At 30.2% G+C, this 18,216-nt stretch overlaps 1 protein-coding gene across 1 annotated transcript; it reads left to right on the top strand.

The window, feature by feature from the left end:
• Positions 1 to 151: 151 nt before the first annotated feature.
• LOC114309415 (aspartyl protease family protein 1) lies at positions 152 to 16,448 on the top strand. Its single transcript, XM_028255145.2, has 10 exons — positions 152 to 569; positions 11,549 to 11,684; positions 12,809 to 13,026; positions 13,468 to 13,692; positions 13,827 to 13,962; positions 14,050 to 14,123; positions 14,212 to 14,311; positions 14,544 to 14,604; positions 15,980 to 16,051; positions 16,133 to 16,448. The coding sequence occupies exons 1-10, from the start codon at positions 283 to 285 to the stop codon at positions 16,150 to 16,152; spliced, it is 1,329 nt and encodes a 442-aa protein (XP_028110946.2). The 5' UTR covers positions 152 to 282; the 3' UTR covers positions 16,153 to 16,448.
• Positions 16,449 to 18,216: the final 1,768 nt, after the last annotated feature.

Here is an 18,216-nt window from a genome sequence, read left to right on the forward strand (position 1 = left end):
CTCTCTAGCTGGTTACTAAGCGGGTAGTGTGGTCGGAAAATCATCCACACAGATTGATTGATAGATTGATGCACCTTCCATAAATTAGATGATTTGATTGACAATGATTGATTTATTCCACATTTAATATATGTATTTTCTCTTATATAAAGGAACTCATTGTACACACTCTAATATATACAAGTACACATATTCTCTCTCTCTCTCGCTCTCTATTTCTCTCTATACTGTGGAAACTTGTGTAAATCTCAAATTGCTTGTTCTAGTAATTGTGCTTCAACTATGGGGTACTACTACTATTATGTGGTGTTAATGATGATGGTGGTTTGGGGATCGCAGAGGTGCGATGGATTTGGTACGTTCGGGTTCAATATACACCACAGATACTCCGATCCAGTCAAGGGAATTCTCGACCTCCGTGGTTTGCCGGAGAAAGGCAGCATCGATTACTATGCTGCCATGGCCCACCGCGATCTCCTCTTTCACGGCCGCAAGCTCGCTGCAGTTACTTCTGCTCCTCTTACTTTCGTCGGCGGCAACGATACTTACCAACTCAATGCTCTCGGACAGTACGACTCTTTTTTCTCTTTCACTTCGCTTAATTTTATCTATTTAATTATTATTTTTGCCAGTTTCTAAGGGTAGTGTTTTATGTTTTCTAGGAAAAATAAAATAACATAAAATTTATAGTAAACTGATAGTATTATTGCTTAGTTGGATATAATATCTGCTTTAAATTCATATGACAATAGCATTTTTATTTCAATATTTAGGAGTCCAAGGATCAATTTGTTCGAAAATTGAGGACTATAATTATAGGTATTGGCTTTTCTCTGGTCTCAGATCAGACTGGAAGGTGTTGTTGGGCACGTGGAGGTCTATCATGGGTCTCGTTTTAATAATCTGAACCATTTAATGTGTAAAACCCGTCGAATACTATATGCCTATAAAAAAATTACGTTAATCAAATATCGATAGTTATCTTATCAGATCAGTTTTTTGTCAACTGTTCATTTTTTCACCGTCCATTTTTTTATATATAAAACTGATTTGATCACGTAACTATCGATATCCGATTAACGTGAGTTTTTATAAGGATATAGTACTCAACGAGTTTTACACATTTAACGGTTCAAATTATCGAAACGGGTCTCGTAGTGGGCCTCAAAGGGCCCAACAACACCCTCCAATCTGATTTGAGACTAGAGGGAAGGCAGGCCCTAATCTATTATATAAGAAAAATGGTCTTTTTAACCCACAAACCTTGTGGGAGTTCCATTTTTCCAATTCTAATTTCTTAATTTTCTAATTAAAAAATAAATTTAAGTAATTAAGAAAATCTCTATTAGTTAACTTTTATTTGATAATCCCACATCGGAAAAAAAGGAAAAAAATGAGTTGTTTTACTTATATAAAAGGAATCTTATACTCTCACATTAAATAGTCTCATGAAAGTTTCAATATCTCAACAAAAATTCTCAATTCACACAATTTTAGTGCTCTGATTTCAACTTCCAAACGAAACCATGCTCTGTCATTGATATCCAAACAATTAATTTTTATTCAGAAATTAATATACTAATAATTATTTTTGTTAACAATTAATTTTTGTTTAGAAATTAATATTCTAATAAATATTTTTGTTCAAAAATTGATATTCGAACGACAAAAATATCATAAACTAAAACAAAGTATAGTGTGCAAATAAAAACTGCCAAAACAACTATGCATGATGTTTAACGGGATTGTCTACCAGAATTGCCCATGTGTTTGATGTTCTTCTGATAATATTAAAATAAATAAAGTATACAAACGTACTTGATCTAACAAAAATCATAGAATAGTAGTTGGTTTTTATTTTTCAAAAGCCATATGGGATGCGCTATAAAAATTCATAATTTTGTGTTGATCTTTATATGTTTCCAACATCCTAAATTGAAGAAGACCTAATCTATATATTATATAAAGAAAGTGGAGTTTTTAGTGAAGAGCTTTATGAGAGTTTCAATATCTCATATTAATTTTCTTGACTCCATTGGCTAACTTTTATTTGATAATCTCATATCGAGAAAAGAAGGAAAAAAATGAATTATTTTACTCATATAAAATGAATCTTATACTTCCATCCCATTTAGTGAGTAGGCTTGTGAGAGTTTGTATTTTAAAATTCCACATAGAGGTTTTTATTTTTAAAATAATTTTGTATGAGATTTTGAAACTCTTATAATATTTAACTTTAAAATAATTGCAATCCCACATCGAGAAAAAAAAAAAAGAAAAAAAAAATGAGTTATTTCACTTACATAAAATGTTACAATCCCACGTCAAGAAAAAAAGAAAAGAAAAAGTAAGTTGTTTCATTTATATAAAATGAATTTTATAAAGGGAATTTTAAAGGAGAAGTCTTCTACAAGTTCCAAACCCTCATTCTAAAATTATTGAATTTTCTTAATTTTAAACAATTAAAAAAATTCTCATTGGCTAGCTCCATTTACCTTTTATTTTAGCTTCCATTTACCTTTTATTTTATAATCCCGAATCGGGAAAAAAAAAAGAGGAAAAAGTATATTGTTTCATTTACATAGTGAATCTTATGTTCCAATTTATATAAATTATTGAAATTTCTTAATTTTAAACAATTAAGAAAATCTCTATTGGTGAGCTTCCATTTAACTTTTATTTTACAATCTCACATCGGGAAAAGAAAGAAAAAGTGAATTGTTTCATTTATATAAAGTGAATCTTATGGTCCCATTTATATAAGCAAAAGAAAATTTTTAGTGAGATGCCTTATAATTAATACCAATTTTTTTTTTCTTAATTTTAAACAATTAAGAAAATTTCTATTAGTTAGCTTCAATTTAACTTTTATTTTACAATCTCACGTAGAGGTTTTGATTTTAAAAATAATTTTGTATGAGATTTTGAAACTCTTATAATATTTAACTTTAAAATAATTATAATCCCATATCGGGAAAAGAAATAAAAAGTGAGTTGTTTCCCTTATATAAAGTGAATCTTAGACTTTCATTTACTATTATAGTATTGTGCATGTTTCAGTTCAAGATGATTTAAATTTTAAAATAAAATTTAAAAGTTTTAATTAATTAATTTTGATGTAAATTGGTTGGTCTTTTGACTTAGTCGATTAGGCTGAATCATTTTCGGTTTGATTGATTCACTAGTTTAATCACGGTTTTAGTTGTTTTATCAAAAATATATTACTTAGATTTGTTTGATTTGAAATAAAACTAAGATTGACCTTATTAAAAATTGAACGATTGAGATTGCTTGATTAGAAATAAACTCCTCGTCTAAACAACTATTAACTCTTATTTTACAATCCTATATCAGGAAAAAGATGATAAAATGAGTTGTTTTATTATTTGGCCCTGTTTGTTTCACTGGATATAAAATTAAAGATATAATATGATGTGAGATTTAGTCAAGATATATAATGAATAAGATATATGTATTGGATAATATATCCCGCAATTCATATTTGTTGACTTGATATATAAGACTGAATATATATTATTCATGTTTGTTTTATAAAATATATTGTGGGATATAAACAAGTAATTTTCAAAATTACCCTCATAATATTATATTATATTATATTAAATTCAAAATTTATATTAAATTAAATTAATTTAAATAATATTATATTATATTAAATTAAAAATTTATATTAAATTTTATTGTATTATATTATATTATATTAAATTCAATAATATTATATTATATTAAATTCCAAATTTATATTAAATTAAATTAAATAATATTATATTGTATTAAATTCAATAATATTATATTATATTAAATTCCAAATTTATATTAAATTAAATTCAATTATATTATATTATATTAAATTCCAAATTTATATTAAATTCAATAATATTAAATTAAATTCAATAATTATATTATAGTAAATTCAAAAATTATATTATATTATATTATATTAAATTATATTTTGTTGGATAGACAAGAGGGTAAATTGGACTTTTTAAATCATATCCCAACCAAAGGAATATGATATAATGGGGGGGTGATGGTATTTTATATCCTCCAATTTTGAGGGATATACAATCCCATGGTATACTATATCCTCTTCAAAAAAAAATATTGCAAACATGAGATATATGGACTTCACATGATATAATATCCAATCCCACCATTTATATCCTGAAATCAAATAGGGCCTATAAACCTTATGCTCCCATTTAATATTATAGTGTTGTGTATGTTGCAGTTCAAGACAGTTTAAATTTTAAAATTAAAATAAAATTTAAAAGTTTTAATAATTAATTTTTGTATAAGTTGGGTGGTCCTTTGACCTGGTTAATAGGGTAAACCGTTTTCAATTTGATCGATTCATTGGTTTAACTGTGATTTTAGCGGTTTTAACAAAATATATTGGTTAAATTTGTTTGATTAGAAATAAATTAAAAATTGACCTAATTAAAGATTAAACAGCTAAGATTGCTTGATTCAAAATAAACTTCTCGCCCAAACAATTGTTAACTTTAAACAATTAAGAAAATCTCTATTGGCTAGCTTTCATTTAACTTTTATTTTATAATCTCACTTTGAGAAAAAAAAGGAAAAAATGAATTGTTTCACTTACATAAAGTGAATCTTATACTCCCATTTATATAAGCAAAATGAGATTTTTAGTGAGAAGCTTTATGATCAATATCTCATAGTAATTTTTTTGATTTTCTTAATTTTAAACAATTAAAAAAATCCCGATTGACTAACTTCTATTTAACTTTTATTTTACAAAATATAAAAAAAATTTAAATATAATTGTCATATTTTTACTAAATAATATATTATTTTATCCCGTGAATAGCACAAGTGATATACTAGTTTATATATATAAGGAAAAATGGTCTTTCTAATGACAAGACTTGTGGGAGCTCTAAACCCTCAAACTAAATTTTATGATTTTTTGATTTTTAAATAATAAAAAACATTCTATTAGTTAAACTCTTATTTAATCATAATAATAAAACTCTACTATATATGGAAGCACCTCACTAAAATCTAATTATTTTTTATTTTGAAAAAGTCTATTGGTTAACTCTAATTTAACAATAACGGTCAAGACCCAATTCTCGTACTTAAGGGTTAAGTATCATGATGGCCAGTAACTGAAATTACCTCCGACTAATTCTTGAACAAATAAATAAACGCGAGCGGAAAAATATTTAAGTAAGGGTACCAAAATAATCATCGGATCTTCTATTTTTATAACAAAATTTATTGACTAAAAAGGCCGATATTTACATATAAAAATACCATAAAAGTCTTGTGTGTGTCTATTTCGCAGCCCCACATCTAAGACTCTCCAAAAAAAAATTTTGAATTGTATTGTTTCCTAAAAATTAGTAAACAACTATAAGCACATGGAAAAATGAGAATTATTATACTGAGAGCATAAGGATATAAAATCACCATGGATAATTATTGGCTAAATCAAGCTTGATATTAAAATGCAAAATAATCATAACCACGGTACAAAACAGAACAGAACAGAACAGATGTACAGACTCAAGAGGTGGCTCGTACGAACTCTAGAGGTGACTTCTACCATAGTGTAGCACTTAGCTCCGTACAGTACTTTGCTCCACACGAGAAATCATAACCACGGTACAGAACAGAACAAATGTATAGACTCAAAATGTGGCTCGTACGAATTCTAGAGGTGGCTCCCACAATAGTGTAGCACTTAATTCCGTACAACACTTTGCTTCATACCAGAAGTCAGAGTGTCAGTGGATCCATGACAGACAGAGGGTCACAAAGTGACTAATCAGAGGGCCAATGGTTATTTAAGTTCCCCAAAGCATGGGACCTCCGTGGTGGTACTTATAAAATAATTACTCAAAACATATTTTAATAAACAGTTATATCCATGGGTTTTTCTTATTATATAAAATAAGGTTCATAAATAAATAACATAATTTATAAAACACAATTTAAATAAAATAAACTATGGTAATTCAAAACGTACGTAAAATATATTATAGTGACTCCAGGTATAATATAACTCACTTTAAAATTAATACCTCATACTTTCTTTCTACAATCAAAAACCTTCTTGATTTTCAATATTTTCTTCCCCTTTCTTAGTTTGTTTCCTCCTTCCATTCACAACACCTGTTCCTCTTTTAATACTAAGCCTCCGTTTGGGAAGTGGGTTAGCTTTTTGGCTTTTTGGCTTTTTTGGCTATTTTAGCCTGGGCTAAAAAACTTGGTTTGGGAAGGACTTTTTGGCTTTTTGGCTTTTTTGACTTTTTTTGTGAGAGAAAAGTGTAATGATTATGGGTTGGATGTGATATTTTGTTTGTTGTGGCTAAAATAGCCTATTTTGTCTTTTGTGGCTATTTTAGCCCCAACCTTGCTTGCCAAACGGACCCTAAGTTTAATGCTTGCTCAACAAGTTCTAGGTAACACGTGTAGCCACGCCACGGATCCCTTCTATTTAGCTGCATCATTATGCTCTACATTTGAAGCTTATCCCCTCAAATGGATAAGTTTAACTTAGTTGCTTAATTATACTTGGGCCCAAATCTTAAACTAATTATATATCTTTTTTTTTTCTCAATAATATATAATTCCTAATTTAATTACACTTTATCTCATACACTCATAACATTCAATATTTTATTTTACTCTTACGGAATATTTAATTAAACATTTAGGGTTTTTCTCATTTATAATTAAATAATACTAATATAAAATTTAAAGGACAACTTAAATTTTCGAGTTATTACAATAACAATTAAACTCTAATTATTCCATAAATTACGACTTCTAAAAGGAAAGCATGCTCAATTATTTTAAAATTTAAATTTGTGTGCCATTAATATGGAAGCAATTCACTGAAATCTAATTATAATCATAAAAAAACTCTAATTATTCCATAATTTATGATTTTTAAATATATATATATACATATTTTCTATTTCAAGATTATCACATTATCTATGCTATAACTAATATAGAAATCTTTTTCAAAATTTATAATAATACTCCTTTCAAAATTCAATATAGTAATCTTTTAAAATTACATTATTTATTTATTTATTTCCAAACTCACATATTAAGTTTCTTGATTAATTTTTATTTATTATTAAAAAAAATTAAAAAATCTATTGGGTAACACTTTCTCAACAATAAAAATATAACTATCTAATGATTTATGAAATTTAAAAAGAAAGTATACTAACCCATTTCAAAATTCAAAAGTGTGCCATATAACTATTAAAAAAAATTAATTTTCTCATAATTTATGACTTTTAAAAAGAAAAAAGAGTAAATCAATTTTAAAATTTTAAAATTATGTATCATAAATTATGAGAAGTAATTCACATCTCCCATAAACCTTCTCTCTTACACTTATTGGATTCGAGTCAAATTCGAGTCGGTGTTCATCAAGTGTTGACTATTTGTAATGGAGCAATTGTGAAGAATTCAATTGATAATTTTTTTTATTGTAAGTTTATACTTTTTTTTAAAGATCAATTTCTAATCTTTAGCCTCCCACATCCTTATTTCTATTATGCATCCAACAATTATGCTAATTTCTAAAAATTTATTGCATGCTTATTTAATTTAAGTATATTTTATAAAATAAATCTCTAATCTCTTTAGTCGAGGTTTAACGGTTTGAAATCTATATTTATCAAGTACATAAATATGGATGATGGAGGCTATTGAGAAAATATGCATATTTATTAACAAATTTTCATTGTAAGTTTATTCTTCTCTTGGATGATGCATATGGTTATAATATTACTTATGCATTTATGTTTTGTAATTTCCATAATTTCATATTTCAAAATTTTTATGAGGTTTGATTTTAATTTTCAAATTTTATAGTTGGTGCACTTTTTCTTAAATAATGTTATACTTATTATATTTTTCTATTATATTTTATTGTGTAATTAAGTTTATTTGGTTGTAATTTTAAATTATAATTTATTTGATATTTTTATAGCTTATTTGGCTAAAAAATAGAGAATTTTTTAAACTACAATTTGTAACTTTTTTTTTATTTTAAACTTGTTGGAAATCCTTAAATACATATGAATATAAGAGTCTCATATCTTTCGTCTTAGTAATAACTGTTGAGACATTATGTATATTTACACAATACAAATGTTATATAGATTATCAAATGTTACATTGCACCAAATAAATTTACAACTTATTTTAAGTTAATAACTTAAATTTTTACCTATAATTTATAACCATTTTATGGGTCATGTCAAACATTAAACAAAATTTAAAAAATACAAGGTGCATTTAGATTAGGGCCTAAGTTACATACGCATAATAATAACCATGAACATGGTGCAATAACATGTGGATAGTTTTCCTAAATAAATATTTGTTAAAATTTTGAATGAGAAAATTTTGTTTAAAAAATAGGTTGATGATTAGATTTAAAGCATATTTGATAAAACTTAATTATTGATTTTGTAATACTAAAAGTTTTAATAAAGTATAAAATTTTTAAATTACATAAATTTATTCATAAATTTTAAATGTGAAAAATGCTTGGAGTATTTGAAAATATTAAATTTATTCATAAATATTAAATTTTCAAATGCTAGAAGAACTATTTGATTAAGTATAGAATTTTTTAATAAAAATGGTTTATTAATAAAGTTATTTCATACATATTTATAATGTATCATGTCTTCTTTTTTTTTTTAAGTTTGTGATTAACTCTTAAAAATTTATAAATTTTTTATTTGAAATGTGGATTATGCATAAATTTATTAACAAATGAGGGGAAAAAAATATAAATTCACATATAGTACATGCATTACCTTTTATTTGAATCATGCTAACTATAAGCCAAGTGGTCATTCTGGCTCAAGTTACCAACTGAATAAGTATTGAGATTTAGGTACTAGCCATTAAAATGGTTTAACACATTTTCAATCAAATCCACTATAAAAAAAAAAAAAAAAAAAAAAAGCCTATAGGTTAGAGTTAAATTGTTTTATATACATATTCAGTTTAATTTATTTGTTTAGTATATTAGTTATAAATTTTTGTAATATAAAACAATTAAAAAATATAAAAAAAATCAAAGATTAAAAATGTATATGGAGTTCAAATTAAGAAAATGGCTATAGGGTTTGCAAAATGTTCAATTGATTTAACCTCTAAATATTAGCACGTATAATTAACTAATATTTAATGAGACTATTTTAGAGGTTATATCTAGCAGCCTAGCAGGATTGAAATCATCAAAATCTTATTTGAGGAGTGGGTTGAAGATTAGGGCCACTGATACTATATTTTTTTTTTATTCTTCAATTTTGATATATTGATAAGGTAATTGATTTTACATAATAGATATGAGATAATTGGTAAATTGAAAAACTAAAATTACAAAATTCATCAAGATGAAATATATTTATATTTTATCATAAATATAATTATTATATGAGAATTAATTAATGTTAAATTAATTTTATTTTATATTATAAATAAAATTTTTGTTATAATTTAATTTTTAAAATTATTTATTTTAACCCACGCATCGCATAGTATCCTCCAATGGTGAGATTCGAATCCAAACATCGCATTTAAATAAGTGAGTGGGTGCCTCATCTCATCCACACCAAACTGTTGGTCTCAAGCAAATGGCAATTAAAGGTATGTTTGGTAACATTTACGTTTTTAGTTTATATCTATAAAAATTTTATAAATTAATTTTTGTTTATTTTTAAAAAAACATAAACTACAAACGCGTTTGGTAATTGACAAAATGTTTAAAAAAATTTAAAAATATAAAAAAGAGTGAGAAATGCCAAGCAATGGCAAGTGGCGGCGGAAGACGATGGTGAAAAGTGGTGACGGTGGGTGGTGGGTGGTGGATAGCGGGTGGTGGTGGGTGGGTGACCGTGGCGGGTGGTGGGTAGTAACGAATGGGTGGTGATGGTGGCGGCGGATGGTAGGTGGTGGTGGCAGGTGGGTGGCGGATGGCGGGTGGTGATGGGTGATGGCGGGTGGGTGGTGGTGGCGGGTAAGTGGTGAGTGGATGGATGGGTGACGGTGGCGGGTGGTGGGTGGTAGCGAGTGGGTGGTGGTGGTGGTGGCGGGTGGTGGTGGTGGGTGGCGGATGGCGAGTGGTGGTGGTGGTGGGTGGGTGACGATGGCGGGTGGTAGCGAGTGGATGGTGGTGGGTGGCAGGTGGTGGTGGCATGTGGGTGGCAGGTAGCTAGTGGCTGATGGTGGTGAGTGGCTAGTGGTGGCGGGTGGTGGCAGGTGAGTGGTGAGTAGTGGTGGCGGGCGGTGGATTGTAGTGACGGGTGGTGGGTGGATGGAAGGTGGGTGGTGGGTAGTGGTGGTAGTGGTGGTGGTGGTGGCGGCGGCGGTGGCGAGGGGTGGGTAGTAGTGACGAGTTGGTGCCAGGTGGGTGGTGGTGGTGGCGGGTGGTGGCTGGTGGTGGCAGGTGGGTGGTGAGTGGTGATGTGGTGGGGGGTGGGTGGTGGTGTCAGAAGACGATGGTGGAAAATGGTGGTGGGTGGTGGCTAGTGTTGAGTGGTAAAAAAAAAAAACTCAAAACGGAAACACATTTTTTGAGTTTACATTTTTTGGCTAAATTTATAAACTGAGACCACTGATTTATAAATCAAAAATTTACCGAACAAGTTTTTATTTGAGTTTTTAAAATTTTTGTAAATATAAACTGAAAACTTAAAACGTAAGTGTTACCGAACGGTACCTAAATATAGATTTTTTTTTTTTTTTTTTTTAAATGTGAGAGGATTATATATGCTATCTATTTGCAAATAAATTAAGGTCATGTTTGGTAGAAATTTAGAATTATGATTTGAGAATAGAGTTGTATTTTGAGTTTCTAAGTTTTGAAATTATGATTTGAGTATGAAAAATTTGTTTGGTTATGAATTTTGAATTAAATTTGAAATAATTGATGTGACATATGATATTTGAATCAAAAATTTATAATTCATACTCAAATACATAATCTAAAATTCTATTCAAAACATATAAAAAAATTTTAAAATATTTTTCAAATATTTTTTATTTAATCTATAAAAAAAACAGGTACTAAAAAAAATTACACTATTCTGATCAACTGACCAGACATTCGAGAAGATAACCGGGTAAACCAAATTTCAATATTCAAATCCTATCTGAAATGAGTTTTCAAAAATAATTTAAGATTAATTTTTAAAAATTATAGACAAACATCATACTCAAATATAAGTGTAGAGTTATGATTTGACCTCTCAACCAAACACCCTCTAAAATTTTGCTTTGGACACGGTGGAGTGGAGATATTTTATGTTCTTTTAGGTCTTCGATAAAACCAAAAATAATAAAAATAAATAAATAAAAAAAAAATCAGTAGCTAGTCGCTGCTGATAGGTTTATAAGGGAGTGCTTGGTTGGTAGTTGTTGTGATATTGAATTGGGGACACTCAAGGTTTAGAATTCCTTTTTCTGATTATCTATAATAACTATTTTTTCTGTATCTTTTTGGGAATTTCAGTTTGTTTTATGCGAATGTTTCTGTGGGATCACCGAGCTTATGGTTTCTTGTGGCACTTGACACCGGAAGCGACCTGTTTTGGTTACCATGTGATTGCATCCAATGCGTACGTGGCTTGCCGACAACATCTGGACAAGTGCGTTGTTTCATTCTTTGAATTTTGTGTTGCTTCCATTGCATAGTCCTTTCTTTTCACATGATGATGATATGTTTTGTTTGTTGTTACGGGAAAATTTGCACCATAACATGATTTATTATATAGATTTTTCATTTCTCTGCTTCACTCTTTTATTTTGTTGAATTTTCGTTTTGTTAATCTAGAATGTGGTCTGAAAATAGCCAGGGGAACAAGATTTTAGAAGCAAAATAATTCTGAGCAGTTCCATCATGTGTGGTCAAATAGGATTCTTGAAAACTTTGAATGTTAGGTGAAATGCGAAGGAAGTTTTAGAAGAAATGATGAGTACAGCAAGTTGCCTCTTCAATTTTGAAGGCCTTAACACCATTGTGGTTGACGGAAACTTGTTAGATTCCGAGGTTTCTTTGCTGTCTACCTAACACAACTGTCTTGCATGGGAATGGTTGTCCAAAAGATTAGACACCGAAATTGATGCAAAATTGTTTTGAAAGCTAGCCAATATTATAAAGTTTATGTGATTCAATTAGTTTGAGCAGTTGAAGGATGTGGAGGTCATCACAAAATTATCAGTATAAAATTTTACTATTGAGAATGTCCTAGGTTCTCATTTCCATTTTTGCTCAACCATTAATTTGGTGTGTATAGCTATAGGCACTGTCATTATCATCATTCCATTCTGAGAATCTTATCTAATTTATTTCCATATCTTGACCTTTGGTCCCCATTGCTACTCAGTGTCAAATAGCCCTGAATTTGATATTAAGTTCCATATCATACCTAATTTCTACAAGATTATTGAAATGCACTCTCATTTCAGAAACCTAGTTTCAGTTGATTGAAAGATTTCTTCAGTCTATTAGAATTCTTGTCCAACTTAGAATTCGACTACTCATTTTCATATGTCTTCTTTTGTTGATCAGTTGTAAAAGTTTCATGAGGACAATAGCTGATTATTGTGTTTACTTGTAAACTTTTGATACTAAATGAGCTTTAAGCAAAGCATGCCTTTGGCAACCAACAATTCATCGCTGTTTGGATTTATTGATCACTGAAACAACGGGTTTATTTATACGTTGATATTGCTAACTGGACAATTACTTTGGTAACCTCTTTGTGAACAGGTAGACTTTAATATTTACAGCCCTAGTAATTCAACAACAAGTTCGAAAGTTTCCTGCAACAGTACCTTTTGTGGACAATGCTCACTTAATACATGTCCCTATTATGAAGAATATCTTTCTAATAATACTTCATCTTTTGGGCTCTTGGTAGAGGATGTCTTGCACTTAACTACAGATGACAGTCAATTAAAAGCTGTTGATGCACAAATTACATTTGGGTAGGTAATATCTTGTATTACTTTGTTGTCATACACTTCTAGGATAAATTCTGTGTGGTTTATGTCAATATCAATGAATCAATGATTGTCGAAATTGTCAACATCTGTACTGATTAATATGATGTTGCCGTTATTGTCATTGATTTTCATATCATCATTCAGGTAAATCTATATTTTTCTTTAACATGACAAATTTTGTTTGTGGAGGCAAATTTTCCCGAGAGATCAATGATATTTTTGGCACCCGAGAGATCATCAATTATATAAATGTTCCTACAATTTCCATCAGTGAACTTGAATTTTTTTTACCCTAATTGATGGGGCTTGTTCCAATTTTATGTCTTCAGTGTTTCTTCTTGTTCTTAGCACGGTAGATGGATGTTGATCTAGCAAATTATGTTTTCATCAGCCCTTATGATCTCTATGTTACTTTCCTTGCAGCTGTGGCATTGTTCAAACTGGTTTATTTTTGGATGGTGGAGCTCCTAATGGTCTATTTGGGCTTGGTATGAAAAATATATCTGTTCCTAGCATTTTAGCTAATCAAGGGCTTGCTGCAAATTCCTTTTCTATGTGTTTTGGACCTGATGGAATTGGGAGAATTAGTTTTGGAGATAAAGGCAGCTCAGAACAAGGAGAAACACCATTCAATCTTGGTCAATCACAGTATGTTATCAATTCTATATTTGCAAAACCTGCTGACAAGCTCCCAAGCTTTGCGTCTGTACTGTTTTGTTTATCTTTGACCAAAATCACGTGCATGTACTGATTTTCTGATTTTTCTTGGAACTTCTTGCCAGTCCAACTTATAACATTAGCATAACACAAATTACCGTGGACAAGAATGTCACTGATCTTTGTTTCACTGCAATCTTTGACTCTGGTACCTCATTCACATACTTAAACGACCCAGCTTATTCAGTTATCACCGAGGGTGTAAGTAGTTTGAATAATGAACTCTTTCTATTATATATAGATTAATTGTTTACTTGGTAAGAATTAATAAGTTGTGCTGTCATGCAGTTCAATTCCCAGGCCAAAGAGAAACGGCATCCATCTGATTCCCAGATCCCTTTTGAGTATTGCTATGATTTAAGGTCAGTTTCAACCTGGATACTTAATAGTGACCTTTGTTCTTGTAAACTTCTTTCGAGCCCTCGAGGGGTGACTCTTTTTCACATGCAGTGCAAATCAGACCACCTTTGAGTTTGCATCATTGAATTTAACCATGAAAGGTGGAAAACAATTCCTCGTGACTCATCCAATAGAAATAATTGATATGCAGGTAATGTTTCACTTTTCTTCTAGAAAATAGTTAAGACTTTCAAATTATATATATATATATATATGTATATATATTTTTTGGATAACAAGGAACCCCTTGACCCCATCTTCGGTGAGACCAGGGGTAAAATCCCAAATTTATGTTGGGCGAACTAGGGACTCGAACCTTTTGTGGTTTATTATCGTAGTCTTGCATCTTGAAATATACTGAAATACATTCTTATGATTCTCAGGGTCAAGGATACATGAATTGCTTAGCTGTTGTCAAAAGTGGGGACATAAATATCATTGGGCGTAAGTATCTTGTTACATATTATATTGCATATCTTGTTACATAATATATTGCATATTCCCAAAAACACGTATGTAATTCCATTCTCATATGTCATTGCCTCGTTGGAATTTTGTTTCTAGTCACATTCTTATTGACTAATAGGTTCAAGTGCCTATTGCTTTAGCATGTTTCACTCCTTTGAGCATTTTTGTTTTCTTGCCGTGGCTTTGGGTGTTCTTGTTATTGCATAAAATGAGATGTGGGTTCAAAATATTTCAGCATCATTTTCACATGCAAGAACATATTTACTTCATTGATAGAAATTCTATGACCATTTAAGATAACGGAAAGTCTTTTACAGAAGATTCTAGTTCTTTTATTTAAGTGAGAGACCATTTTTTTTGGGTAGATAAAATTTAATTTGAATGATCCCAAAAGTGTGGAGCTGGGAACCTTTGTACACAGACACATTACGTATACAAAAGAAAACTAAAGTCAGTTTTAGGCAATTGATTCATCTCATGTTATATGCCTAAAAAGGCTATGTTAGCCGTAAAGTTTGTATCGGCCGTATTGGTTCAAATATTGATTGTAATGGTCTATAATATAGACTAATACGAATCGTATCGGCTGTATCAGCCAATACGGCTGTGATTTTTTTTCCCAACGATACAACTACGCGTATCCATAACAAAGGCTCCAAATACCTTTGCCTAATGGCCGATACGTAACCATATAGACGATATGTAAAACCATGATGATATGTATAGATAAATATATATATATATATATATAAAACATCCAAGGATGAAAAGTGGAGAAGTGATGGAAACCAGATTCATTTAATTTAGAATTTTGAATTGGTTTGAAATTTTGCATAGTAGACCATCTAAGAAGTAAGGGCATTTCTAAGGTGGCATGTCTTTCTTCGACATGGTACACTGATACTCATCGGACACTTCCCGACATTGTTAGACCAATGTGCAAACATATCCTATTCTTTTAACAAAAACTTTAGACCTAGACATGGTTCAGACACTTGAGGGACACACATGTCCGATATCCATCACTTATAAAGTTTGGAAGTAAAAAAAAGACTTACGTAATGATAAAAAGGAAAAACAATGTAGATTTATACATGTTAATCTTTCTTTCTTTAAACTACATAAATTAGTGTAATTTTTATTATCTGTGAACTGTATCCCAATTTGAAATGGAATGGGAATAGAACAAATGCATGACTCTAATTTAAATACCTGCCCAATAACAAGCCATTAACTCAAAATGGATAATGTCCTTCACTTGATTACGGTTTTTCAAACTATTTTTTGGGTAGATTTTGCTTTTGCATTGAGAAAATGTTCCTAAAGATGTTAATCTTCAATCCTTCCCCAGAAAACTTCATGACCGGATCCCATATCATCTTTGATCGCGAAAGGATGGTTCTAGGTTGGGAGTCATCCAATTGTGAGTACATCTCTCCGAATCTTGATTGTGTATCGAAATGATGTTTAGTGCTTTCACATGATGATAATTTGTTTTTCCCAGGTTATGATGCTAACAACTAGGGCTGTGCAAAATACTGCCCAATCTGCTAAAACTGCACCGATCCGCATCAATCCGCACCGCTCTATCTGCCAACCGCAGATTGAACTTTAAAATTTATAATTTGTCTTTCAAACCGTTCTATTCCGCTATAGTTAATACATATATCTTTTTAACCTCCAATGAAATATCAAAATAAAAATGAGTGTGAGAGAAATTTAAGATGTAAAGTTTGTTACAAATTAATAATTATATATATAAAACATATTATGTAAAATTAATTTGTGTTATATATATAAAAATAATATCATGCAAATTAGTGTTATATATTATGCAAATATTTGATAATTGGTTAGAATATTCTTCAATCTGCCAATCTGCTCAAAACTGCCTAAACCGTGATTTGCTAATTCGCTAATCCGCCAATCCACCATTCGCTTTGTAATTTTACGTTCAAACCGTTCAGACCACACCGCACACACCCCTACTAACAACTCCAGCACTTTACCTATAAACCCTAGAAACTCTAGTGCAGTTACTCCGACAACTACTGTAGAGCTAGAAGCCACATCAAGTTTTACAAATGGTTCACCTCTTCCGAGTCCTGATTCACCACTGCCTTCACCAAGTGATTCACCACACTTGAATTCTTACACTTATACACTACATGCCGTTGTCATTCTTTCACTCTTTATCCACGGTTTTGTTATTCTTGCCTCATGAGGCATTTTCGTCTCCCCCTCATATTTTGTTGATTGTCATTGGTTTGCGGTGTAATACAACATTATATTGGAGGCATATTGGTGGTTTCATATACGGATATTTTTTTTTACTAACAACTCCAGCACTTTACCTATAAACCCTAGAAACTTTGGTGCAGTTACTCTGACAACTACTGTAGAGCCACAAGCCACATCAAGTTCTACAAATGGTTCACCTCTTCCGAGTCCTGATCCACCGCCGCCATCATCAAGTGATTCACCGCACTTGAATTCTTACACTTGTACACTACACGTCGTTGTCATTCTTTCACTCTTTATCCACATTTTTGTCTTTCTTTCCTCACGAGGCATTTTCATCTCCCCCTCATATTTTGTTGATTGTCATTGGTTTGCAGTGTAATACAACATTATATTGGAGGCATATTGGTGGTTTCATATACGGATTTTATTTTTTTTAGTATATCTTCAGCATTAATTTGAACCTACCATTGTATATATATATTTATGGTTTTGATCATGAGCATACCTTTTGTATAATAATGAAGAGAGAATTTATAACCCTCTTTTTTTTGCTGCTGTTTGGGATATGTCTATGCTCTCCTTCAGTCTTTCAGATTGGAATTTTGTCTCTCTGGGGATGAACCTTATTTTGACCCTATTTAATTAACACAGTTGAATTTAATGAAAAAATAAACAGATAATTATGTTTGCTGTTCCTCAGAGGTAAGTTTGTCACACCCTTTGCTGATGTTACTCAGAGGTGAACCATGTCATTTCTTTGCACTATTGCTTTTTGAGCAAATCCAACATAACTAGCTATTTTTACTAGCAAAATACATTAAAAAGTAAAAAGAAAAAAAGAAGCGCAATGTTTATTTTAACTAGTTATTTTAGTTAGCATGTATTTTACTAGGTCTCTCTACTTAGAGCAATTCCAACACTTAGTTATTTTCTGGGTAAATTACACTGATTTCTAAAGTTTAGAGAAAATGCAAGCAGTTCATAATTTTGAAATAATTAATACTTTTCAAGAAAAAAAAAAAAGAAGAGAGAGAGAGAGAGAGATTGTGGGAAAAAAAATATTTTTTAATGTTTAGTTAGTGATTTTGACTAGTTAAATTTAGCCAGCAAAAGTTTGAAAGGTAAAATAACTAACTGAATAGCTAATCTGGAGGCTTATATTCTAGTTAATGATTTTTAGTTATTTTTACTAGTCAGTGATTTTTACTTCAGTAATAATCTTTTTTATGTCACTCATATTTCAATCAAAAAAAGAAAGTTGAAGCATTAAGTTAGCCTATTGAAATTGCTTTCTTACTATATATCATCAAGCAATACGTTTCAATTAGTTTTTACAAGTTGCTT

The sequence above is a fragment of the Camellia sinensis genome, chromosome 4, assembly GCF_055761805.1.
Source record: "Camellia sinensis isolate YWXY chromosome 4, ASM5576180v1, whole genome shotgun sequence".
Classification (NCBI taxonomy): domain Eukaryota; kingdom Viridiplantae; phylum Streptophyta; class Magnoliopsida; order Ericales; family Theaceae; genus Camellia; species Camellia sinensis.